Source organism: Leuciscus leuciscus, assembly GCF_965113295.1.
Source record: "Leuciscus leuciscus genome assembly, chromosome: 25".
Classification (NCBI taxonomy): Eukaryota; Metazoa; Chordata; class Actinopteri; order Cypriniformes; family Leuciscidae; genus Leuciscus; species Leuciscus leuciscus.
The window spans coordinates 23,268,331-23,293,662 of NC_138724.1; the positions used below are offsets into that span (position 1 = coordinate 23,268,331).

Sequence of the window (25,332 nt, forward strand, 5' to 3'; positions counted from 1 at the left end):
CCTGACCTTAAATAGGAGTTGGCAGGTAGACAAGAAATTGCAACTCGTCTCGCTTTCCCTGTAGGGCGCATTACCACTCGAGGCGCGCGCAAGTGGCGCATATATTGTAACGTTTGGATATATCCAACAACATGACAATGTCAGCCTTTAATTGCTCTTTCAACCTGCTGAGGGCTGCGATGAGACATCAAATCATCCCTAAAGCCAACATTTCAGCCAAACCAGCCAAACATGTGCTGTCCGCTGGGGTGAGTAAGGGTTGACTTTAACTGCGCACTTTACCACCGGACTGACTGCGCGCGCGAGAGTGTGACGGCCTGTGAAATATGTTAAGTTATGGATACTCTCGAGCAACTTGCTAAATACATGAATAGGCGAAGTGGTAAAAATGTTTAATTCTGTTATGAAAACCTGTGAATAATATCTTAGTCAGTGTAATTAAAAGTCAGACGGGACTAATGCCGATAACGCCATTGATCCTTTTTGCGCGCTCACGTACAGGGTGGAAATGGCGTTCGGGTCCAGCTTTCTGTCATGTCGACATTTTCATAGTCATAAAATGAAGAAATTAATATTAGAGTCTGTAATGTAATGAATGTGTTTAAAGAGCTTCGTGCCCTTATACGTTTCTGGAAAGTAGCCAATTGTACGACCCTGTCGGACAAATAAAGTTCACCCCTGTTTGGAAATGCAGGTTAGGATGGTGGCTTGGAGCTGCTGTTTCTTAGCAGGTCATTTGCTAGTCAGCCAACTAGACTGTTTCAAACACCGGTTTATTGCTGGTATTCTAGCCTGGACCAGCTAAAAAAAAAAAAAACATTTTAGACCAGCTATAATATCTAACATGTCCCAAAACACAAATACCTCATATTTTATTTCCCATCTGGGATAGTTTTGCCCAAATAAAAATCACATGAAACTGTAATCTCTAAGGAAAAAGGCACCAAAAATACAACGTGCTTGAGTTTAATGCATGGGAAAAAAGTTTGGTTAGTCTATTACTAAATACACCCCACCCCACCTAAAAAATAAAACAAACAAACCCATTATAGACTAATATAGTTCTGCATCTCACTACTGTCACTGTGTTCTCAATGCAGGAGCAACTCATTGCAATGGGGACCTTTTTCGTGACCATCCTGGGCCCCTCTGGATGGATCCTGTCACATTTGGAGAGCTACAAGAACCGTCCTGGTGCAGCCCAAGAATAAATGTCTCTCTGTCTTTGAGCATTCCTCCTTACGACGCCTATTTAACCTTTGAATGTTTTAATAAATGATTGTACTCAACTGGTGGCACCTGGTCTGCATCGATTAAAATATATTAAAATGTACATGGCTATGTTGCGTTAATGTTTGTTTGCTGTTAGATGATCACAAGTCAACTAGCAAAAGAACAATCAATTCTGAAAACTAAGATAATGGAAGAAGGTAAAAAAAAAAACTTGCAATACAATTATATCATAAATGAACAATTCAAAGTAAAGCAGACATTTTAAATTTGTTTGTTGCAAGTACAAAACTATTGCAATAAGGACACTAATTGCATGCACAAGTTAAAGTGTCCATTTTTCTAAAATTATATATTGTCCATACTGAGATTAATCATGTAAAGTCTTGAGTTTGTTTTTTTGGAAATTAATTACATGTCAGAATAAACAAATAGCGTATGCATGCATGCTGGATAAAGCAGTTGTATGCATAATGCACGTAACTACATGATAAACAAATATGGGGAGGAATCCAAAAAAAAAAAAAAAAAGATTAAAGTTATTGTAGAGAGCAGATGGAGATACTGATTCGATATTTGTAACAGATGCATATAATTGTACCTCGCATATGACACAGCAGAAATGTGTTGCTAGGATACAAAATGAAATAAAATGTGCAGGGAAAACATCTCGTCATCTATTCTCAGTAGTGTAGGATGATTTTGGACTGGTTTTTTTTTAGAGCACAGGTCCATTGTTTCAGAGCAGGATGTGGGTGTAACTGCATTTCAAATTAGATTTTGGAGTTGCAAGGTCACATTTCCAAAAGCTCTTAAGCAATTCAGGGCTTCACTTTGACAGTGCTATTCTTAATGGGCAATACAGATGCCTTATTAATCATTATATTGATACAAATGTATGTATTGATAATTGTGATTGTGGTTCAGATGAGTAGAAAATAAAAAAAACTTTCAAAAATCAGCCTGTGATAGATTATGCAAAAATGAATATTCTGTCATCATTTACTCACCCTAATATCACTCTATACTTAACATAAAAGATGATATTTTGAAAATAGATAGAAGAATTTTCATTTTTGGGTTAACTATCCCTTTAAATTTGATACAAAACCCCCAAAACAATGATTGTGAAAACAAGTTACTTTAATGACAATGAAGATACTGACACGCATCAAACAAAGAACTGAGGCTTGTGGAGAATGCAATGTAAGGGAACGTTCGGATGGGCCAGACATGGTGAAGAACACTTCTAAGTCAGGATGTCCTGAGCCTGGTGTTCCACCAACATGGCCATGTTCTTAACATCCCCACACCAGAGGTCCAGACGATCCTTCATGCCCTTAATCTGTGGAGATGGGGGAAAAAATCCTTTGTGTTGGGCATAGGAAACCAACAAAGACATACAAATAACAATGTAGAAACAACATAAAATGCTATATTTAAAATGTTTAATGGTATCTTTCTACTATGAATAAAAGCTAGCTTGATACCAATAATGCAACTGATGTCTCTACTGAATACATTTTTAGCCATTCAACATTACAGTATAACTGAAACCCAAAATTTTAAACTTTTACTCTTAATTTTAGTGAACTTAATTTTTTCCCCCACAAATTATAAATTGTATATGCATAAACTATAAATTGAAAATAGATGAATCATTTTAAAGCTACAACCGTTATTCAGTCAAGTGCAGTGAGCGATTTTCTCTTTTTCTTTTGTTCTATGATCAACATTAATGCCAGACTGCAGCAGGTTAATTAGGCTGCTGTCACTTTAAGACCTGATTTGATTTTCTCACAACTATTTACATTCACTTGAAATGAAAATTCTTTCATTTTCTCACCCTCATGTCGTTCCACACCCGTAAAACATTCGTTTATCTTCGGAACACAAATGAATATGACTGTTCTCGCGTCAAGATTGATGCGTTGTGTTGCTCTAGTGATTGGAGATTTATGATTGTAAAGTAGTAAATTATGTTTTTTTGCACAAACAAAGCATTTGTGTCGCTTCATAAAATTGAGGTTAAACCACAGGAATCACATGGATTACTTAAAGGAATACTTCACCTCTGGGAAGATGAATGTGTATTTAAAATAGGTAATTTAAGTAGAAGAAATGTGAAGACATTTTTGAATTTGGAGCTTTCTAGACTGAGAAAAGCCAGAAAATTTATTTTTGGCTTATGTGGATGAAAGACAACAACTCCCAGTATGCACTTGCTTCGCTGCCCTAGGAGGCCACGCCTACCGGTAAGAGAGCGCAGTTGAAAACAACAAGGCTATTAGGCTAGCCTACGTGATGAGTTTTGCCAGGGATTTAGAGATCGCCCAAAATGTCTGGGATTCGGCTTTTGCGTTCTACAGTCGCCATTCATCATGTTTACTGTGGTGAGCAGGACGAGGCTGACGGCCGCGGGAGAACGGCGCGAGGCCGGTGGCGTCATTACTGAGACTTGTGGGTCTTGCATCTCTCACGGAGGAGCGGGAATTTTCTTAGCAATGGTAAAACGCACATCAACCGATCACTTGTTTAGCGTTCATGTAAACACTACTTTCAGACTCACCAATCGGAATGAATTCAATTAGATTGAAACAAAAGGTGTGCATGTAAACAATGAATGGCGACCGCAGAACGCAAAAAGCTGAATCCCGGACATTTTGAACGATCTCGCCCGCCGGACAAGTCCGGGAAAAGGAGGATGGTAACCCCTACTTACTCAGCTTTCTCCTACTATTCAGCTTTCTCCACAGAACAAGAGCCTGTTAGCTTAGCTTCCAAAGAAAGACGGCTGATACTGTGTACATTCTGTGAGTGAGATCCCTCTATGGGCGGGCTGAAAACATGCGGAACAACGCCATCTACTGGCTGTAGTCTTTTGCCTCTGGCCAGAAAATCCTCCGATGACGCAAAATGACGATTTTTGCGTCATCGGTGGATTTTTTCCAGACAAAAAATACATAAATCTCTTGTCTCAGGGGGATATGAGGGTGGAAAGCACGGTAATTCGAAAATACTACAGGTTTTCTACTAATACAAATCTTAATGCTAAATCCTGAAGTATCCCTTTAAATGATGTCTTTACTGCCTTTCTGGGGCTTTAAAGTGGTAGTTGCGTAGCCGTCTATAGAGGGATAGGAAGCTCTCAGATTTCATCAAAAAGATCTTCATTTGTGTTCCGAAGATGAACGAAGGTCTTACGGGTTTGGAACGACATGAGGGTGAGCAATTCATTTCAGAATTTTCATTTTTGGGTGAACTACCCCTGTAAAACTTTTTAACTCATTTAAGACTGTGCTTACAAGGATACTCGCCAAAAACTTGCAGCAAAAAAAAAAAAAACCTCAACGTGGTACTGGAGCGCTGTCTGAGAAGTGGCTTTCAGTGCGCACGGCCACGTGTGTGTCGAGTGTGTGTTCACAGAGAGACGCTTCTCAGACAGCACTCCAGTTCATATGCACCTTATTGCACTTGAATGGTTTAAAAGCACTTGAATGAACAAGAGAGTAATCATATACTGTAATACTGTAATTCAGTTAAACTGAAAATATATATCGACATTTTGGAGTCTTTGGTTGAGGTGGACATACCTGCTGCAAGTCCAGCACTCTGGGCTGAACCCAGGTCATGTGAACTTTCTTTTCCACCTCATCGATGCTTCCCTTGATCAGTCCGACAGACAGAGCCTTCATCACCAACAGCTCCACCTGAGGGGAAGGATAATGATAAGATTAACCCAGACACAGATTAACTCTAGTCCTGGATTAAATACACTTTATGGTGACTGGCCACAGACAACACTTCATTAACACTAGCTGTAAAAGTTATATATGTTAACTATTTAATGCAGTGTCATATATATATATATATATATATATATATATATATACACACACACACACACACACATTAATAGTATAACATATTATATATAGTAATATAAAATAAGCACTCTATATACATATCAAGTACTATGGTACTATGCAAAAATAAGTACTATAAAAAAAAAATATATATATATATATATTTTACTTATTTATATTTATATTTATTAATATACACACACTCAAAAAGAAAAGACAAACCTCGTTCACTTGTATTTTGGCACTCTGTGCAATTTCCTGGAACGTCAGCTGCCTGTGATTGGCTGGCCGTGTGAAAGTCATCTATGAAGACAATCAATCATTAACTGTGTTAGCATGGTTTTACTCGCAGTAATAACTCTTCCTGTGCCACTTAATAATTAATTAGTAAATAATGATGTACTTCTTAACTAAATGATACTATAAGGACTTAGAATTATTTACCAGCTCATCACATTTGTAAAAAAAGAAGAGCATTTATACCTCCATGACACAGAGTAATTGGATCTTCTTCATGAGTTTGCCCTCATGAGCTGCGAGATCAGGCTTTGAGGAGGAAAAGAAAAATTCAGACAGGTTCACTTACTAACAATATATATGAATTTCTAATCCTCTTCAACATATTTTTAGAGAAGAAAAAAACAAAACAGAAGTTGACAGCTTTTCATTTGCATTTAATCAGTCATCTGCTCACCTGTTGGCCCCATGCGGTCTTCAGGGATTGGAATTTCTCCACGTTGCCTGCATTAAATGCGTAGAGCGTGTCTATGAGCCACTGTTTATCTGTGTTCCTCAGTGACTCCAGGACAGGGTGCATCAGCTTTAAATATCAAACTCATGTTGTTAGAGCAAACAAATCCATCAAGACAAGCAGCAGCCAATGAGGGAGACATATAACAGTACAATGCTGGGTTTTTTTTTTTATTAAAATTAAAACTAAAGTATAAAAAAAAAATTGCATTAATTGAAAAAGCTGAAATAAAACAAAATATTAATTTTGCATAAATTAAAAATTTTGCTTTTACAACTAACTGATATAAAATGTATAAGTTAAAGCAGAGTTATTATCATTGGCTAAAAATTTAATAAAAACATTTATTTTAAATGAAATAAAGCCAAAAATAAAAACTTGGCAATTAAAACAAAATAAAACTGAAATAAAAATAAATTAAACCTAAATAGCAAATATTTGCCTTTACAAAAAAATATAGTAATTATAAAATATTATAATAATAAAAATGACAAAAGCACATCACGAAATGACTAAATTACAAAAAAAATTACAAAAAATATACATATACAATCTCATTCAAAATATGAATAAAACTATAATAAAAATAAAGCTAAATAGAATAAAAATAAATTAAAAAAGAACATAAAATTACTAAAACTTAAAATAAAATTAAAATGAAAAAATACTATAATAGTATATAAATACTGACACAATAACACTAAAATATCACTGGTACAATGACAGGCACTAACCAGTTCTCCAAAGTTGTACACCCCCTCTCCGAGCAGGCCGGCCAGACCTAATGTGAAAGCTCTTTCTTGTTGCTCTGCTTCTGTGGTGAGAAAAGCACAAAGCTGGTGTGAGCATTAAACCACAATCCCAACCGCATTAGCATCTTCTCATTTTCACCTGAAATTATGCAGATCCAATTCTACTTTCCAATGATTACTGTAGATGTGCTGAGCCGACACTAGAGGGCGCTGCTTTAAATATCTCATCAAATGTAAACATTATGCAGAAGTCAGAATCCTTACCAGGCAAGTCTTTAGCTTCCACACATCCCAAGTACCGCAGGGCATCCTTGTAGTACAAAGCGTGGTTCCCAATGATGCGGTAATATTTGCTCGACAGATCGTAAAATCGCCCATGCACTGATGTCACACCCGGGAGGTTGTTCAGCATCTCTTCCACTTCCTCTATTAATTTCTGCAAAATTATTATTCAGAAGTAGAATTATATGAATAACAGTCTCAAATACAATTGCCACTCTTGCCAGTTTGTGAATAGATCACCTTGCAATTCAATTTTGATGTGGGATGTAGCTTTGTAAAAAACATTTTCAATAAGGAGTCCTCAATGTCTAAGTGTGGTGATGTTATGAATTTAGGGAAGGTAAATTAATTGCAGGCCCTAATATTGATTTGATAATAATACTAGCCTGTTAATAATAATAATAATAATATTAGTAGAATCTGCGTGACCAACTCGAACCCGTTGTGGTCACATAGATTTCTATTGAAATGACTTGATTTCGCACGTGAAAAGAGCAACTGCAAATGTGGCTGCACCTTAAGAAAAGAAATATATGATATTATTATGAATGACCTTTGTCGCTGGGAGATCGCTGATGTCGAGCTTGAGGCTTCCAACTGAGGTTTTGCAGAGGATGACGGCCTCATCACTGGATTTGACCTGGGAGAGAAATGACAATGACTTCAATATGTTGCCAATCACGTTGTAAACTCAGAGTTAAAAACACAGAACAGCTCGCTACCTTCTCCTTTGTTTTCTCTAGAAAGGTGATGGCTGTGTTTGGATCTGTTTAAAAACAAGACGTATGTTATTAATATTACAACATAGTAGCATTTTTGCTCACTCTCTATAGGCTTTGCGATGGAAGTCAGCAAACAACACTATTGGAAGATAATGATGTACCTGTCATGTGTTTTGCAACATGAAGGATGATTTCTACTAAGGACAATGGGTTGATTCTGTCAAGAAAAAAAAGATTAATTTATTTTTTATTAAATTGCAATAAGCAGAGGTTCCAAAATTATCTACTGCTTTATTATTACCAACGGGAAAATTCGGTTTTCACGTGCATGGGGAAATCTCATCAGAAATGCTTCTTACCTGTGTTCAAAATCACTGAGGAAGTTTTCATAGAGCTGTGGGAAGCAAATGAGAATTATGAAAGGTTTCACCTCACATTTCTTAAGTGTGCAAATGCATCTGAATTGTGATCTGATACCTGAATGAGTCCGTCCCCTTTGGCGAAATAGGGGTCCTGCACAAAGTCTGTCAGCTTCAGAGTCAACTGATGCCACAATCTGTCAAAGAGGCAGAAAACAAAGGGAAGTTGATCTTGATATTCATATTACTCTCAACATGTGGATTTAATCTATCTATCTATCTATCTATCTATCTATCTATCTATCTATCTATCTATCTATCTATCTATCTATCTATCTATCTATCTATCTATCTATCTATCTATCTATCTATCTATCACCACTAAACACTGTGGTGATAGTGCTAAACACCACTACAAAGGGAAGGTAGAAGAACACTTCTCCAACTCCAACCCCCGACGTATGTGGCAAGGTCTCCAGATCATCACAGACTACAGGACCATCAAACCCTCCCCCGCATCCTCTGATGTCCCCTTCCTCAACGAGCTCAACAACTTCTATGCTCGTTTTGAGCGGGGGAACACAACAACTGCAACTAAGGCAGAGGTGACTCCAGACCACCAACCACTGACTCTCTCCCCCACTGATGTAGGAGCGGTGCTGAGCAGGATTAATGTCCACAAGGCTGCAGGTCCTGATGGCATCCCTGGCCGTGTTCTCAGAGCGTGTTCAGTGGAGCTGGCAGGAGTGCTGACGGACATATTCAATCTGTCCTTGGCCCATGCTGTGGTACCGGCCTGCTTCAAATCCACCTCCATCGTTCCGATACCCAAAAACTCCAACCCATCAAGCCTCAACGACTACCGCCCGGTAGCCCTCACCCCAATCATCACAAAGTGCTTAGAGCGGCTGGTCCTAGCACACCTCAAATCCTGTCTCCCCCCCACCCTGGACCCCCACCAATTTGCATTCCGTCAGAACAGGAGCACAGAGGATGCAGTCTCCATAGCGCTGCACACTGTCCTCTCACACCTGGACAATAAAAACACCTACGCCAGAATGCTGTTTATAGACTTCAGTTCAGCGTTCAACACAATCATCCCCTCACAACTCATCAGGAAACTCACAGACCTAGGCATCAGTTCCCTCATGTGCAACTGGTTACTGGACTTCCTGACCTGCCGGCCCCAACATGTCCGGCTGGATAACCACTGTTCATCCACCATCACAATGAACACCGGTGTACCACAAGGCTGTGTGATGAGTCCCTTCCTCTACTCCCTCCTCACCCATGACTGCAGACCTGTCGATGGTTCCAACACCATCATTAAGTTTGCAGATGACACCACGGTGATCGGCCTCATTAAAGACAGCAATGAGGCCGCCTACAGGGAGGAGGTGGATCGTCTGGCTGAGTGGTGCGACACCAACAACCTGCTGCTCAACACCGAGAAGACCAAAGAGCTCACCGTGGACTTCAGGAGGAATGCTGACCCACATCCACCCATCCACATCAAGGGGACGGCTGTGGAGCGTGTGAACAGCTTCAAGTTCCTGGGAGTCCACATCTCAGAGGATCTCACCTGGACGACCAGCTGCTCCAAGCTGGTCAAGAAGGCTCACCAGCGCCTCTTCTTCTTGAGGACTCTGAGGAAGAACAACCTGTCCTCAGACATCCTGGTGAACTTCCACCGCTGCACCATCGAGAGCATCCTGACCAACTGTATAACAGTCTGGTACGGGAGCTGCTCTGCCTCGGACCGGAAGGCGTTGCAGAGGGTGGTGAAAGCCGCCCAGCGCATCGCTGGAGCACCACTTCCTTCCATAGAGGACATCTACAGGAAGCGGTGTCTGAGAAGGGCCGGGAAAATCATCAAAGACCCCAGTCACCCAGCACACAGACTCTTCACCCTCCTGCCCTCTGGGAGGCGCTACAGAGGCCTCCGGACTAAGACCACCAGGTACCGGAACAGCTTCTATCCTACAGCTGTCAGACTCCGGAATTCTGCCTCCTGACATCTCACCCACATTAAAACTCATAGACTGAACATACACGCACTCTCACAACCACTGACAACAACCCATAACTGAACATACACACAATGGACAAAAAACCCCAGTATCCTCATACACACTCATACACAGTGGCTGGACCACCACTTACAGCCACATGCACTTTAATATTACTACTGTATAAATTATTCATATATATCTTACTGTAAATACTGTATAGACAACCATGCTGTACAATACAATACAATAATTATAGTTCTACAGCTGTTATTAATACTTGCATATTGTATATTTATAGTCTGTTATAGTCTTTTATTTATATCCATACGTATAACCTGTTCATAGCCTGTACATAGCTTGTACACTTACTACAGTTATAGCCTGTATATACTTATAGTTATAGCACTCATAACATTCCTTCATACCGTGTACATTGTAACATATCTAAAATATATCTATATTTTTGTAATATATCTATATTCTTGCTAAAGCACTTCTGGATGGATGCAAACTGCATTTCGTTGCTTGTACTTGTGACGTGCAATGACAATAAAGTTGAATTCTATTCTATTCTATTCTATCAACTGAAGGGCTGATATGTTCAGACACTCAAGCAAGTCACTGATTTGATACCCATGATTTGCATCCTTTAAATGAATAAACCATGGTTTTAGAAGGTGTATTACATTAGGAAATGGTCTACTTTATAATTTTATAAACCCTCAATAAATATTATATTATATGAAACACTTGAGAACAACAAAAGTGGCATATAACAAATATCTCACTTCAGCAATGACTTGCTAGCCACTAGAACTCATTTTACAATGATTAACTACATCAACAAATATAAAACCATTACGCAAATAAACGGCCAACACGGTCTTTAAAAGACATTTCAAAGTGGATAAAGTAGCTTATTATTATCCATTGTGCAAGTAATATATGTTGCCTTTAGCTTAGCATGCTAAATGACTCAGCTAGCTAAGATTCAGACACTGAACAGACATCATTCTTACTTTCTGTTGTAAAAATCCTCCAGTGAGTGCCACTCCGCGGCCATCTCGGCCGTCGGGCTCTTGCTCTGCTGTTGTTTGAGGTATCCGATGACATCTTTCATCTTGAACGGAGATCTTTGACTGTTTGAGTGAGAAAAATTGAAGCTCTCGCTGCAGTCACGAATAAATCTGCACTACTAAAATAAATGGACGCTGAGGCGAACAGAGCGCTACCGCCACCTAGAGCAGCGGAGGATACACAGAAGCGCAAACACAGTCCCTTCATGGAGTAGGGAGTAGCGGAAGTCCGCAGACCTGGAGCCGGTGGATATGTGGATATACGACCTAGGCAGTTTTACGCCCCTGTTGTTCCTGATGCGTCCAGTAGGGGGAGGATGTGCAGCGACACGAATTGAGGTATGTTAAATAATCTGCTAAAGTTATTGTTGTTTAGCAATGATGCAACATTTATTATTTATAAACGATTAGCTAGAAAGAGCTAGGGTAGGTAGATATCAATTAATTTCTATATATCAATGGATGGGTCTATAATTTATTTCGAGAGACAAAAAGTTCTGGATGGTCAGGTTGATGTTCTGTCTGGCTCAAACTTAGCTAACCATACAGTAAATGTGGTTTACTGTAACTGCCCCTAGTCTTCTCACTTTCAAAATAATATATTTAATAATAATAATTTTCTTTTGTTGCCTGTCTTTAGCTTGCGTGACATGGCCTCTTCTGGTAAGACCCTGTTTTCTCCTTGCATTAAAACATACTCCTGGTTTCTGGGGCAACATTACAGTATATTGGAAATATGTGAACTTGTTTTTTCTTTTCTTTTTTACAGTCTATTGTGTGAATACACAATATATGTATGTATGTAAATCTCTCTCAAAGTAAAGAGTTGAACTGCACACTCACTCAAATATTTGGATTATTTCCAACGTCGTACTAAAACCCTTTTTTGTTTTCTCATATATGGTTTGAATGTAGATTCTGTTTTGAGTTGTTTCTTATAAATGAGATGATCTAATTATCTAATGTATGTTAATATAATTTTTTTCTTAAAATAGCTTACTGATCTGGACTAAAATGTAGGGTATGTGCACTTAGTGTGGGTTTTATCATTCTGTCTTTACCAAGTTCTCTTTAACTTGCATCTCATAAAGGTGTGTGTTTGCTTTAAGAAATGAAAATCTCTCTCTCTCTAAACTTGTATAAACTATAAACACCCATCTCTTTTTTTGACTGCATTCCAAACCAATAGCTTGTCTAGTAAATAAACTACTTACAGAGACAAGACTGAATAAAGTCTTTGGCGCAAACGTCTTCCCCTTAAAAAAAGAAAAAATATATATAATATTTATATATGTTTGTATATATATAATATATATATAATTTTATTTTATATATATATATATAAATGTATACAAATCACACATATATATTTATATATATATATATATTACCTTATGTATAATATTATTATATTTATTGTGTATTAAGGTTATATATATATATATATATATTTATAAATCATCTAAATAGCAACAACAATAATATTAAAATATATAAATATAAAATGTAATTATCAATAGTGTATAACATTTTTAAAATGAGACAATGACAAATTCAGCTCTTTTATTATCATCTCACAATAAATTTCTTTTAACACAACGTGATACAAATCATACAACATTCCCTTCAGTCTTTCATACACAACTACACAGGCCACCAATAACAATATACAGCAATTGATCCCTTTACCACAAAGAACAAAAGAAAAGTTGATCATAGGAGGCTTTATATGCTCCTTTCCCGCATTAAAACCAAAAAGTTGAACCGTTTTTCCTCATAAAATATCATAAACTATCTATGTATCATAACTTTAAAAATGCTCCTGCTCAGCTCAGCTCATCCTAAAACCAAATAAATAAATAAATAAATATCAGTGCTCCATCATTGTCATCATCCATCCATCGACATTCTAAATGAAAAATAATATCTGTGCTCCTGTGATGTATAATAAGTTAGAGTTCCATTAAATTAATTCTGTTATATTAGTAAACTAGCACTGTGTAAACAAACCATGTTTTCACTGTCATTGTACAGAAAATATTACCTAAAGACAGGCCAACACAATAAACCTCAAATGAAATGAAATAACATTCACCAGGTGTTTCCCTTAGGAGTAAAAACCAAGCATTTAAATCCTAAAGTGTCAAAAGATTCAATTCCATAATATAATTCATCAAAAACTTTTGTTTTTGATTCAAATTTGATAAGCAATCCTATCCGTCCTGTTTTATAGACTCGGATTAGTTTGTGTCGCTGTCGCTGTCAGAATTATTGGACTCTCCGAACTGTTGGCGGGCTAAAAAACGAAGCTCTTGTGGTTCCAACGAAGTCATTTTACCATCAGCTCCAATTTTCATTGGCTGGATCACCTGCTCCCTGAAAGAAAAGCACGTTTGCAGTTACTTAACAGTCATACTATTTTAAAAACACGTTGAAAGTTTGGGGTTTTCTGACATCGCTTTATTACCTAGAGAGTTTGTCGAACATGTTGACCAGTTTCATGGCTTCGTATTCTTTCTGTTCTTCAGTCATTCCCTCCATAGGGTTGGGCTGCTCCTCCTCCACACGGCCAGTCACTGGATTGATGCTGTACAACATAAAAAAAATAAAAAAAACACACAAACATCTCTGATTTTTTTCTAACCGTTATGGCCATTCTGATATCTGACAGTGTTGTTCATGACATACTGAGGTTTAGCCTCTCTGTACTCCTCAGTATCGCTGTCCTCATCTTCAGAGTAATGCCCAGGGTCTCGACCGCCTCTCATCAGTCCTCGAGCGGCCAGGAGCCCCGCCGCGTTACCGTAACCCGTGTACTTGATAAACCTGGAAACTGATTCACAGTGGATCAAATGCCTATTATTATTTATCTTCGACTTCGAAATAAATCTATATATCCACTACCGTTCAAAAAGTGGATCAAAAAAGTTCATCAATGTTGTCCTAAGACAAGAACGGGTATCGTTCAAAATTCATGTATAACTTTGATGAATGGTTTTGATCCACTTCAAATGTCGACTACTGTATATATCAGGATCAAAAGAACCAAGAGAACCGAACTACAAGTGTGAACACACGCTTAGCGTACTTGTAATGATATTGTAGTATTTGACGTACCGCTCTCCTTGCACAGTACAAACAGGAACTCAGCTGCGCAGTGCTTCACGTCCGTGTCTATGTGGGTCATTAGACGCACTATCTTGTTCCGTAAAGCGTTACCGACCTCAGGTCTGTTTTTGACATCTCGTAATGGGGGAAGCACCTGCGTAGACACACAAACAAAAATGAAAATAGGCCACATTTACTAAACAGGGAAAATTAGCGTTGTAAAAAAGCGCAGGTGGGAGTGGAAAGTGATCTACTGATGATGTGCAAATTAGCCGGATCATTTCCATAATGACGACGCAATCCACGAAGAGTAACGTAAATTAGCGTCTTGTTTAAGACTCGTATAGGGCCGTTAAATAATGGCGAAAATACCAGTAAATTGACTAGCGAAACCTTAGTAAATCACCTTCCTTTAAATACTCTCTTCGCATTCATTTTGCGTCTGGAAGGGAAACTCTTACAAATGCATATGGAATGAGTTCATATAACAACAATAACCCCGTCCACGCCTTTTCAGAGCAAATTTTTCACTGCGTGTCTTTAGTAAATCCTGACAGTAGTTTTTAACGCCGAAAGAGGGTTAGCGCTGGCGCAGGCTGTAAGTAAATCTGGCCAATGGCACAATGAAGTTCACAATCTCACCTTCATTCGTAAAAACTTCCTGGTCTCTCTGTGGATGCGAGCGCTTTCCGTTAGTAGATTTAATGAGGGCAGCAGGGTTTCCTTCAGCTTGTTTCCCTGGAAATACAACATTAACAGGTGGAGGAGTTCAATTGTTTAACACTGGAGCTCCAGCTGTGTCCTGGTCTAGAAATCCCTCAAAGTGTTCCCATCGCACCCAGCACAAAAACAATAACAAACCAGCCAGCACAAACAGGTGTAAAATAAATAACTTCAGCGCAGGCGTTTCACCTCAACCTAACCAGGCACGACAGCAAAATGCAAGTCAAGTAAAGTCTCATTTATTTGCTTTATCACTTTTTCAAAGCAGCTTTACAGAAAATTATGGTGTTAAATATCTTAATATCACACAATTCTCGCTGGGCGACAATACAGTTTACATTTCGTGATAATACTAGCAATCAAGCAGTTGAGATTTAGATAACATATATTACTTCAGGCGTCGCTTTGGATAAAAGCACCTGCTAAATTATTAAATGTAAATGTAATACATCAAAACTAAGTGGGATTTTGAACCAATGAGATTCACTTTGGGCAGAGCTACCCACCAAATGACATAAGAAAATGTCTTTATGTGAGACAATCTTTACTGTCTCATCTGCTGATGAACATTAAACTGCTTTTAATATGTCTGAACCTTTTTAAAGATGCTTTGAAAGATTAGCAGAATACTTGTTCAGGCGCTCACCCGGCCGAGTCTTTTCTCCATAAACTCCAGCAGCACCATAACGGCGTCCATGTTGACGCCCATGTACTCGATAGAGCCCTGCTGGACTTTAGGCATCAGCAAAACGTCCAGACACGGAAGCGGCAGGTTCCCCAGCAGGTTCACCGTGTGGCTGTAATACAAATTCGCATCAGATTTAGTTTCCTTTTACAAATTGACTAATTAGTTGGGACTGAGGTCCCTGTGGATCTGCTCTAATTTGTTACCAATCAGAGCACATGAGACACATGACAATCTGTGCCAGTGTGTCAATGTGTCAGACAACTTTACTTGATTCAGTTGTGTTTTATTGCATTATTCAGAACCGGTATACTTGCTTCCATAAACCTTTCTGCATCTAGATCTTCTGCCCTGCTGTGTATGTGGTCCTGGTCAATGTTATGGGGATACAATGTCCCAACAAAGATTGCAATACCAGAAGTCTTTGACCTTGTGGAGAGATTTTTTGGTCCTCATGAGGAAAGCAGCTTATAAATAATACAGAATTATGTTTTTTGAGAATCTAATAATGCAGAAACTTTTCGGTGAGGGTTGTGTTTAGGTGTAAGGTTAAGGGATAGAATATACAGTTTGTACAGTATAAAAATCATTATGTCTATGGAAAGTCCCCATAAAACATGGAAACCCAACATGTGTGTGTGCAAGGGCACCTGTGCATCTCTTCTGTGCGCTCCTCTCCCTCTGAAGTGCTCATGATGCAGTGTCTAAGTATGGCTCCCAGGTGTCTGTAAGTGGCTGCTTCTTCCTGCATATCACACACACACACACAAACACAAACACACACACACACAATGCAAGTCCCATGAAACCACATTAGATCTCCTTCACTAATTAAAAACTGTTATTTACACCGAGAGAGCAGATCTAATTGCTGCGGTTATGTAATGCTTATTCAGCAACTTGTGATAATGCCTTTTTAACATGCCTTTTTAAAGATTATGAGAAAATTAAAATATTAAAAATGACTTGTTTTCTTATAACAACATTAAGAGGCAAGCATCATAAAATAACATTATTACATTAAATAACATGCACAATATATCAGTATTTGCTTTTTAATTATTACACCAGTCTCAATAGGCAGATTATGGAAGCATCAGCTTATTTTTCCAGCTCAATATGATATGCATCTTTGCTGGTCTACATTTCTATTACACAGTAAAAAAATTGATGACTGATTTCACTTGAACCATTTGTTTGAGTTTGTATGAAATGCACTTTTTTTTTTTTATTGACAAAGTATAGATTTATAAAATTGGCCATATGATGTATTTTTTTTTTTTTTATATATATTTATATTTTATAGTATATTCCATTATATTATTTTTTGTATTGTGTTGCATTATTTTTCATGAGAATATCCTGAAAATCCTGTTTTTATTTTATTCCATTATTTTACTGTAATACATTAGTAATAATATTTACTGTATAGCCATAAAATGGGAAAAAATACCTTGTTGTCATTAAAGAATGTACTGTATGTATATTCTGTATATTATATTCTAAATATACTGTGTGCATACACATAGTATATTTTTCTTTCTTTCTTTAGACTAGAACAAGTTCTTTGCAGGTTTCGTGAGATTCACTCATTGAAATTGGCCAAAGTTTATAATTATAATTTTATAATCAGGGCACACAAATGTAGGAAACAGCAGCATTGTCACAGTTTAACTACATAATGTTTCCTGACACAATTAAATGTGGCAGCAAACACAGTCTCACCTCGTCCACCTTACGGCGGTTGGAATCAAAGGTGACGTTAAAGAGGATCTTCAGGATCTCCATGGCTCGCTCGGTCTCCTGCCTCCCCAGCAGGGGCAGCTCTGAGCAGCCGTCGAATCCCGCGCGGGCCACCTCGTACATGTCGGGCCAGCAGAGGCCGAGCGTGGCATCCAGAGCCTCCGACAGCAGGCTAACACCCCGCAGCTCGCGTGCCAGCTGGGCTCTCACGTCCACGCGCAGGGCGGTGATCAAAAACGTGAGGCGCAGGTCGAAGAACCGCACCTCGTGGTTCCACTGCGGCTCGCGGCACTGCTTAAGCCTCTCGGCCAATCCCACGATCAGCTGGAGCTCCGCCCCCGCCTCCTGAGCCGCATCGCTGTTGAACACGATGTTGCACAAGCACTTCAGGGCCTCCACGATCACCTCCAGGTCCGGGATCTCAGGTGTGACGCCCTCACCCTGCCCGAGGCCGGCGTGTCGGATCAGGATCTGCATGGCGTGGCGGGTGGCGAAGGGAGCCAAGCTCTTCTTGTCACGGGACAGGATGCGGATGGTTTCCAGGCAGGCCAGCTGACAGGACGGCTGGAGGTCTCTCTCCAGGAAGCCCAACACTAACTCACCCAGACGCTGAGAGACGAGAGAGAGAGAGAGGGAGAGAGATACTGTGTGTGAACAGCAGCAATTATCGACACCATCACCTTGCGGGCCAGCGGTTCTCAACTGGTTTTCCGTCGAAACACAGATTTTACACTGTACAGTCTCAAAATTGTTTAACCAAAGTTCTCACTACTTAAAATGACTTTTTAAAAATGAAATATAAAGAGTAGGCCTACAACAATATAAAAACTACAATATAAATTCAATAAACTATTAAAAAATATAAAACAATTCAAAAGTTTCAGAAGTCTCAATTTATTTATTTATTTGATCCAGTCAAATTTTTGAAATTTTATTACAATTTAAAATATTTTAATGTATTTTGAGATGGTAAAGCTGAATTTTCAGCAATTTCAGCAAAACTATGATAAATTTTTGTCAAGATTTTTTGATGAATAGAAAAAGTTCAAAAGAACAGCATTTATTTGAAATAGAAATCTTTTGTAGCATTATAAATGTCTTTACTGTTACTTTTGGTCAATTTAATGCATCATCGCTGAATAAAAGTATTAATTTATTTTAAAAAAAACTAAAAAAATCTTCCTGACAACACGTTTGAACAGTAGTGTCTATATTTTATATTTCATTTTATTCAATTATAATTTACAATTTTAAAAGATACAAAAATCAAAAAAGTTAATATACAATATATAAAAATATAGTACATATAGAATAATATTTTTTTAAAAATACACATTAAAATGACATACTTGCAACCCTATCAGAACAGACCTGTGACCCATTTTTGTCACACCCCACCAGTTGAGAAACACTGTTACAGACCATGTGAGAGAATCTCATGGGTGTCAATATGGTTAAAAACGTTCAAGGTTTTGAAGCATACGTTTATTGCAAGAGTCCTGTTTATGCAAAAGCAGCAACATAACCTTAATGATCATTTTCCCCCCCGCCCTTCCCGGGATAATAGAAGTCAAAACCCGGAAGACTAATTTGCCACTGGTTCCATCGAGATTTTCCAAGGGGTTTTATAATTGGGTTTTTCAATGTATGAGTAAAAATAAAATCTGTGGTAAACAAAACTTGACAATATGTTTTGCTCTACAACATAAATTACACACACCCATATTGAAAATGTTCTTATCTTACTTATTAGAAACACTTATTATTTAAAAAAACATAACATCTTCATGTTTTTGATGTGTTATTTAAGTTGTAGAGCAAAACGTCCAAGTTTCGTCAACTTGTTTGCCACAGACCTTATTTACTCATACATTGAAAAACCCCATTAGAAAAATCCATAGAAAAATCTTGAGGAAACCAGCGGCGAATTAGTATTCTTCTGGGTTTTGACGTCATCCCTGCACCAAGCTATTTAAGTTCCTGAGAGGTATCATTTATTATTGTTATAGTGGACAGCTTGCTATAAATACATGGGTGGATGATTGACAACTCCTCAAATTCTCCCTGACTGCGCCTGACTGCCAAGACCTCCGACTGTCTCGCTGTAGAGTTTAGTTACCAAATTGGAGTCCAACTGTGACACGTCCTTACATAACCCAGTCAAGCAATGAACACAACCAGATCTGATCATCTGTTTGAAACCTGTCAGTGACATCTCACGATTACCAAATATAGTAGCATTATGGTGTTATAGTCTTTTTTACAAGGGTATCATCATGTTTGGGGGTCCTTGGCATCAAATGGTTTGAAAAACACTAGTCTGTACATCTCATTGTGATTTACTGTAGCGGTTACATTGCTGCAGATGGGACTGTTGAAAACAATAATGACAGGAGTCAGCCTTTATGTCAGAGACCAGAGTCACAAACAGCCATGAAGGGCACTGTATGCCAGTTCATATTAGAGACAAAAGCAAAAATGTGGCCAGCAAAATGCAGTTTGGGAACTAGACTAGACTGACCACAGAACTGAACACTGAAAATAATGGTAACACTTCACAATAAGGATCCATTTGTTAACATTAATTAACAATGCATTAGTTAAACTACCAATGAAAACTTTTTTTTTTTTTTATCTATCCCAAAAATTATTATGAATAATAAACAAAAATTTGATTATTAATTACATTACAATATTTAGGCACTGAAACATTCTTTTAAAGCATTTCATAATCTTAGTTAATGTTAATTTAAACATTTAATAATACATTATTAAAATCAAAAGTTGCATTTGTTAATATTTTTTGTTAATTTAACTGTTATCATAACTGTATATTATAACTAATTTTACCTAAGATTAATGAATAGGCTTCTATACTAAATGTATTGCTCATTGTTAGTTAGTGTTAGTTAATGCATTAACAAACTTTAATTAAACCTTATTATAAAGTGTTACCAAAATAACAAATGTAATGCAAACATTAACAGTTTTATTAATATTATGAATAAGCTTTATTTTTAAATCTTTATTTTCCATGTTCATTGAAAGTCATGCTTTCCTCAAGTAATGCTATTTAGTTTTATTTCAGTTTTAGATACAGTTTTTATTTATTCCCAGTTAATAATTTACTTATTTCAGTTTATTGCCAAGGCAACATTTCTATTTTCATTTAGTTTGTTTTAACAAATATATTTTTATTTTTTATTTCAGCTTTATTTCAATTAACATACGTTTTTAATAGTTTTAGTTAACAATAATAACCTTGCATTAACAAAAAAAAATTAAAAGTAGTAATAGTCACATCTGCAAAAAAAAAAAAAAAAAAAAATCTTTTTAAAAGCTATCCTATTTTTGCATGAATATATGACTAATGTTTTATTGTGTGCATTAATATTTGATTTTATTCAGACCTACGACCCATATTCGGGTTGTGACCCATCAGTTGAGAACCCCTGATCCTCATATTAGCATTGGCCATTAAAAAACCCATATCGATCGACCATGGGCAGAAATAGGAAAATATCACTGGTGTAAACAATGCAAATGAAGTGGGACAGCATACAGATAAAGATTTCATTTCTGAACCACATTGATTCCCATGAAACATTCTCCAACCATCTCAACACAGTGTAATGTTACAAAATCCCAAAGAGTATTTCTTTATATTTTTGGAATGTTCCCATCATGTGAAGTTATAAAACCTGCTTTGTTCAGTAGCCAATCAGGAATGAGAAATAGCCTTTGGGTTCTACGCTAATGCTATGCTACATCCAACACATTGAGCTACGCATATACCTCTTTCAAATGTCCATCCTATCACAAAAGGCCAGCAAAAAAAAGTGCACATAAAGTCAAAGCAAGGACACATCACAACAGCAGTGCTTTAAGACAAGATTCAGTTGATGTCATCTGATATAAGCACAAAAGCTTCTTACATTTATTGCAAATCAATTGAAGACATTTGGCAATGCAATATTCATGAATACTTAAAGGCCATGTTTTAATGTATCTAAAATGGCAAGACAAAGCATAAAGCAGAATGTTCTTCTGGGTTGAATTGCTGACCGTTTGCATTATGATGTCGGGTAAGCCTTACCTCTCTGTCTTCCTCTTCCCCAGGGGTAAACAAAAAACACTGGGATTTCTAAAAGAGTAAAAAAAAAAATTAAAAAAACATTATTCAGACAACTGTGAAATACAAATACATTTATGCATGAATAGAAAAGACATAGTTTGCCAACAAATTAAAGGAGTTGTATATAATAATGTTCATGTATTAATCACTTTTTTTGCCAATGTGTGAACAGCTTGTAACTAAAAAAACTTCCTAGGTTGCTTTTGAAAGCCTGTTGACTGACTTTTTATGTGAAGGGTTTATGACTCGGGTCGTTTTTGCCGGGAAAATTAAAAGCATGTGACATCTTACCGCTGCCATTTTTTTGTGTGTGTGTGTGTGTTCATTTTGATATTGAGAGGAAAGCGCCTTTTCGCTAGCCTAGAAATCTAGACGCACCCTAGCGGCAGCAAAATGTATTTTGCAGCCAGGGCAGTCTAGCAACTCTCCATAGACTTTGGAGCTGCAAAAACCTAAATTGGGTCAGGCCAATCACGTCGCGTATAGAGTAGGCGGGGCGGGCTTAACATATGACGACAGAGTTGCGACGGTTATCTGGCTGCGACTTGAAAACAAAGAATGACGAACATCTTTCGAATCGGCTTTGTCCGCGACTCTGGAGGACTTGGAGTTAAGCTTTTCTTTGAGAAAAGAGCAAAGAACGGCACTTAAGTCATTCTTAAAAAAAGGAAGATGTGTTCGTCGTTTTGCCGGCCAGATATGGCAAAAGTTGAATCTATCAACTAACGTTAGCTTCGCTGTTGGGAAAACGCTCTGGTTGGTTGAAGCGCTGTCCTATTGCGTGCAGAGGGAATTTGAAAGACAGCCGTTTATCCCGCCCATCGGATTAAGCCGTGTCTATGGTGAGTTGCCAGACTAAACATCTTGATGTAGGTCTGGCTTGCCAGGCTACCTTTTCGCAGAACTTTGCAATGAATATATAGAGGTATTGAATCAAGTTCAGTACGCTAGCAAGTACGAGTAGCAAGTTGCTGGATGCAGTTCACTTAACAGCCACAGGTGGCGCTAATAACAAGGGTTACTGAATTCCACATATAGCCCCTTTAAAAAACTAAATATCAAACCAAGTGGCATCTATTTAAATGTTTTTATTAAAACATTATTCTGATAGAACACCTGTGTGAACTTGTTTGACATACAGTACATCAACAAAAAACAGTTTGTAGGCCTAGTTGGTTAAAATGAACTGCAAGTTTGGTAGGCTATGTTTAATGCAATGAAACATACATTTGTAAATCTGACCTAATATGTAAAAAAATGCACATTTTTGGCCAAACATACTGTATGTGTGTCATGCATCTAATTGCAGAGGCATACATTTTGTAATTACATGATAATATTAACTCATAACCTCTTCATATGTATCACTGTCACATCAATTCTGTCCTAAATACGATTAGAGCGCTTATCTGCATGAACCTCTGTGATACCGGCTCACGAAGCATCAGGATCAGCCTAAGAAATCTATTTGTGTTACTTGAGTGCTAATCCAGCCGTCGTCACACAAAGTTTTTCAACTCGTATGACTTTTTAGGTAAGACTGATTGAAATGTACCTACTAACACATTTCCTATACAGATCATTTGTTAAGAATTCGAAGGCCTCTTATGTGTCTTTTTGAATCCTTTTGTTATGATTTTAGGAACAAGATCTAAAAAGAAAGAACCAAATAAGGGTACATAACAGATTTAGTTAAAGCTGCAGTCCGTAGTTTTTCCTCTTTGTCGCCATCTCTGTTCGAAATCTGCGATTGCAGTTATTCGCGGAATTATCAACTTTACGTGGGTTTTGCCTCGGCACGGCACAGCGCGGATGAATCCAATGTTTTGAGGAGAATGCGCGGCTGTCAATCACCGCGCCGGTGTGGATACTGGCATTCGCAATCACAGAATTCTAGAATTTTCACCAGAAAATGTCGTCTGAACAAGTAAGTAACATCCACTTTTGTTCTGACCAACTAAGGGGGAAAAAGCATTGCAGTAAATCACGCTGATTAACGATCGCTTATCATAACACGTCAAACCGCGCAAATTATACTTTGTTCTCAAATTGTTAATGTTAACAATATCAGCATTGTGTGACTACATTTAATGCCCTTCCGATATTTGTCCTTGTTTCGCATGGGCCCGGTTGCAGTCTCTTTTTTTCTGTAGCCACTCCGAAGTCCGAAGTCTTTTGCTTTTTACACTTGTGATTGTCGTTTGAACCTTTCTGGATCCGCCGTCAAATTGATACGTTTAATTATATCAAGTGCTGTGAGAAAAGGCTATAAATCTCCACCTCCAACATCCTCGCACGCAATAAAGCTGACTAGCCGAGACTCCTACTTTATGTGTACAGATGTGACGTAATGACGCAAAGACATGCTCGAATTTCCCACGCAAATCCACCAGTTACCACTGGAATTAAAAACATTATTACAAGCTTACCGTTTTGAACTCGCTCAAAAAAATATTTTGGATAATTTTTAACCCAAAAAAGTTACGGACTGCAGCTTTAATAAATGGGTTAATTATGTAATACGTATAATAATTATGAGAATATATTGCAAGAAAGGAATGTTTTTGAGAGGGATCGAGAGAAGGTCTGCATCCCTGTTGACATTGGATGATGATATGAGTCTGACCACAACATTAGAGCCCATCAGCTTTATTTGAGGCTGTTTTAATTGCTTTCCTAATGCCTGTTCCACAACATGAACAAATCCATTTACTGACTCCATAAGGTACTTATTTTATTCTTTATTTGAATATGATATTTCTCTTTTATTATTTTTATATTCTATTCTGCAGATAAACATCTATAAAGATAAACGACACTCATTTTATTTCTGTTACTAGTGCAATTAGTACATCCCCACAAAACATAATGTATGATCTGACCATGGAAGCTCCTCGTCGATGGTGTTTTTCATGCAATATTTACACAACTGAGGATCTATTAATGTATCATCCAAATGTCACAGCGCAGCAAACTCTCTCTCTCTATAATAATTAGTATTGAACAAGAAACACTTTCCCTAGGCACAAAACAGACACTTCATTCTAGAACATAGAAATGCATCATCTTATAACAGTCCTGATTTACATATATCTGATATGTACCTCTTTATTATAGGTCTGTAAAGCTGTCAGTGCGGCGTCCTGGTCGCCCGTTTCCATCTTCTCTATGATGGCATTTAAGTCCATTTTCATCGCTGTTCCACCTTTCAGCTTTCAGGAAGAGCCAAAAATCATGTAAACAAAATCAGCTTCAATCCTCCAGCTTTATCCCAGCGATCCAGAAGCTCCTGGATGATGCGATTAAAGGAAGATTGCGAAGATCACTGCAGGGAATCATGGGATTTGTAGTGAAGCCTTCCACACAGACAAGACCCGCATTGTTTGTTGTGGTTGGTGCGGCTGTATGAACGACGTCTCAACGGTCCAATCACCGATTGCGTGTGAGAACCACACCAGCCAATCATGTTGCAGGAGGCGGGACTTGTTGGTATACTTGCTGCTGAGGGTAATGGATTATGTAGTCCAGAAAGACAATTTAAAAATCGTCCAAAATATAAACAGGTAGATAACTAATTAAATACATTTACATCGAGACTTAACTTTTTCATGCATGAATTATGACAACTTAAGTCAGGATTTTTCCATATGTGTTTTTATTGCTCTTTGGGCATGAAAAATATATATTTAAAAAAAAAAAAAAAAAAATTAAATTATACAAATGTTTCCCTTTTCTTTCCTCTTTCTAATTTATGTCTTGTGATGTTATTGTATTGTGTTATTTTGTCATTTTACTATTTGTTTTATGTGATGCAGTGGCTGTATTTTTGAGGCCAAGACAAATTTCCCTCTGGGACAATAAAGTATACCTTAGCCTTAACCTTAATCT

General features: G+C 37.7%; 3 protein-coding genes across 3 annotated transcripts; 1 reads left to right on the forward strand and 2 right to left on the reverse strand.

Annotated features, from left to right (window-relative positions):
- The first annotated feature begins 23 nt into the window (after positions 1–23).
- cox8b (cytochrome c oxidase subunit 8B) lies at positions 24–1,333 on the forward strand. Its single transcript, XM_082159565.1, has 2 exons — positions 24–248; positions 1,101–1,333. Exons 1-2 carry the CDS (start codon positions 132–134, stop codon positions 1,209–1,211), a joined length of 228 nt encoding a protein of 75 aa, XP_082015691.1. The 5' UTR covers positions 24–131; the 3' UTR covers positions 1,212–1,333.
- Positions 1,334–2,355: 1,022 nt separating this feature from the next.
- Positions 2,356–11,188, reverse strand: psmd13 (proteasome 26S subunit, non-ATPase 13). Its single transcript, XM_082159559.1, has 13 exons — positions 10,994–11,188; positions 8,081–8,159; positions 7,963–7,997; positions 7,765–7,820; positions 7,604–7,647; positions 7,435–7,521; positions 6,864–7,035; positions 6,582–6,661; positions 5,791–5,916; positions 5,580–5,642; positions 5,319–5,399; positions 4,824–4,940; positions 2,356–2,575 (listed from the first exon to the last, which is right to left on the reverse strand). The coding sequence occupies exons 1-13, from the start codon at positions 11,092–11,094 to the stop codon at positions 2,480–2,482; spliced, it is 1,137 nt and encodes a 378-aa protein (XP_082015685.1). The 5' UTR covers positions 11,095–11,188; the 3' UTR covers positions 2,356–2,479.
- Positions 11,189–12,598: 1,410 nt separating this feature from the next.
- ric8a (RIC8 guanine nucleotide exchange factor A) lies at positions 12,599–25,003 on the reverse strand. Its single transcript, XM_082159557.1, has 10 exons — positions 24,549–25,003; positions 21,406–21,453; positions 17,292–17,918; positions 16,217–16,311; positions 15,528–15,678; positions 14,801–14,896; positions 14,168–14,312; positions 13,739–13,883; positions 13,518–13,637; positions 12,599–13,426 (listed from the first exon to the last, which is right to left on the reverse strand). Exons 1-10 carry the CDS (start codon positions 24,636–24,638, stop codon positions 13,291–13,293), a joined length of 1,653 nt encoding a protein of 550 aa, XP_082015683.1. The 5' UTR covers positions 24,639–25,003; the 3' UTR covers positions 12,599–13,290.
- Between the last annotated feature and the right edge of the window lie 329 nt (positions 25,004–25,332).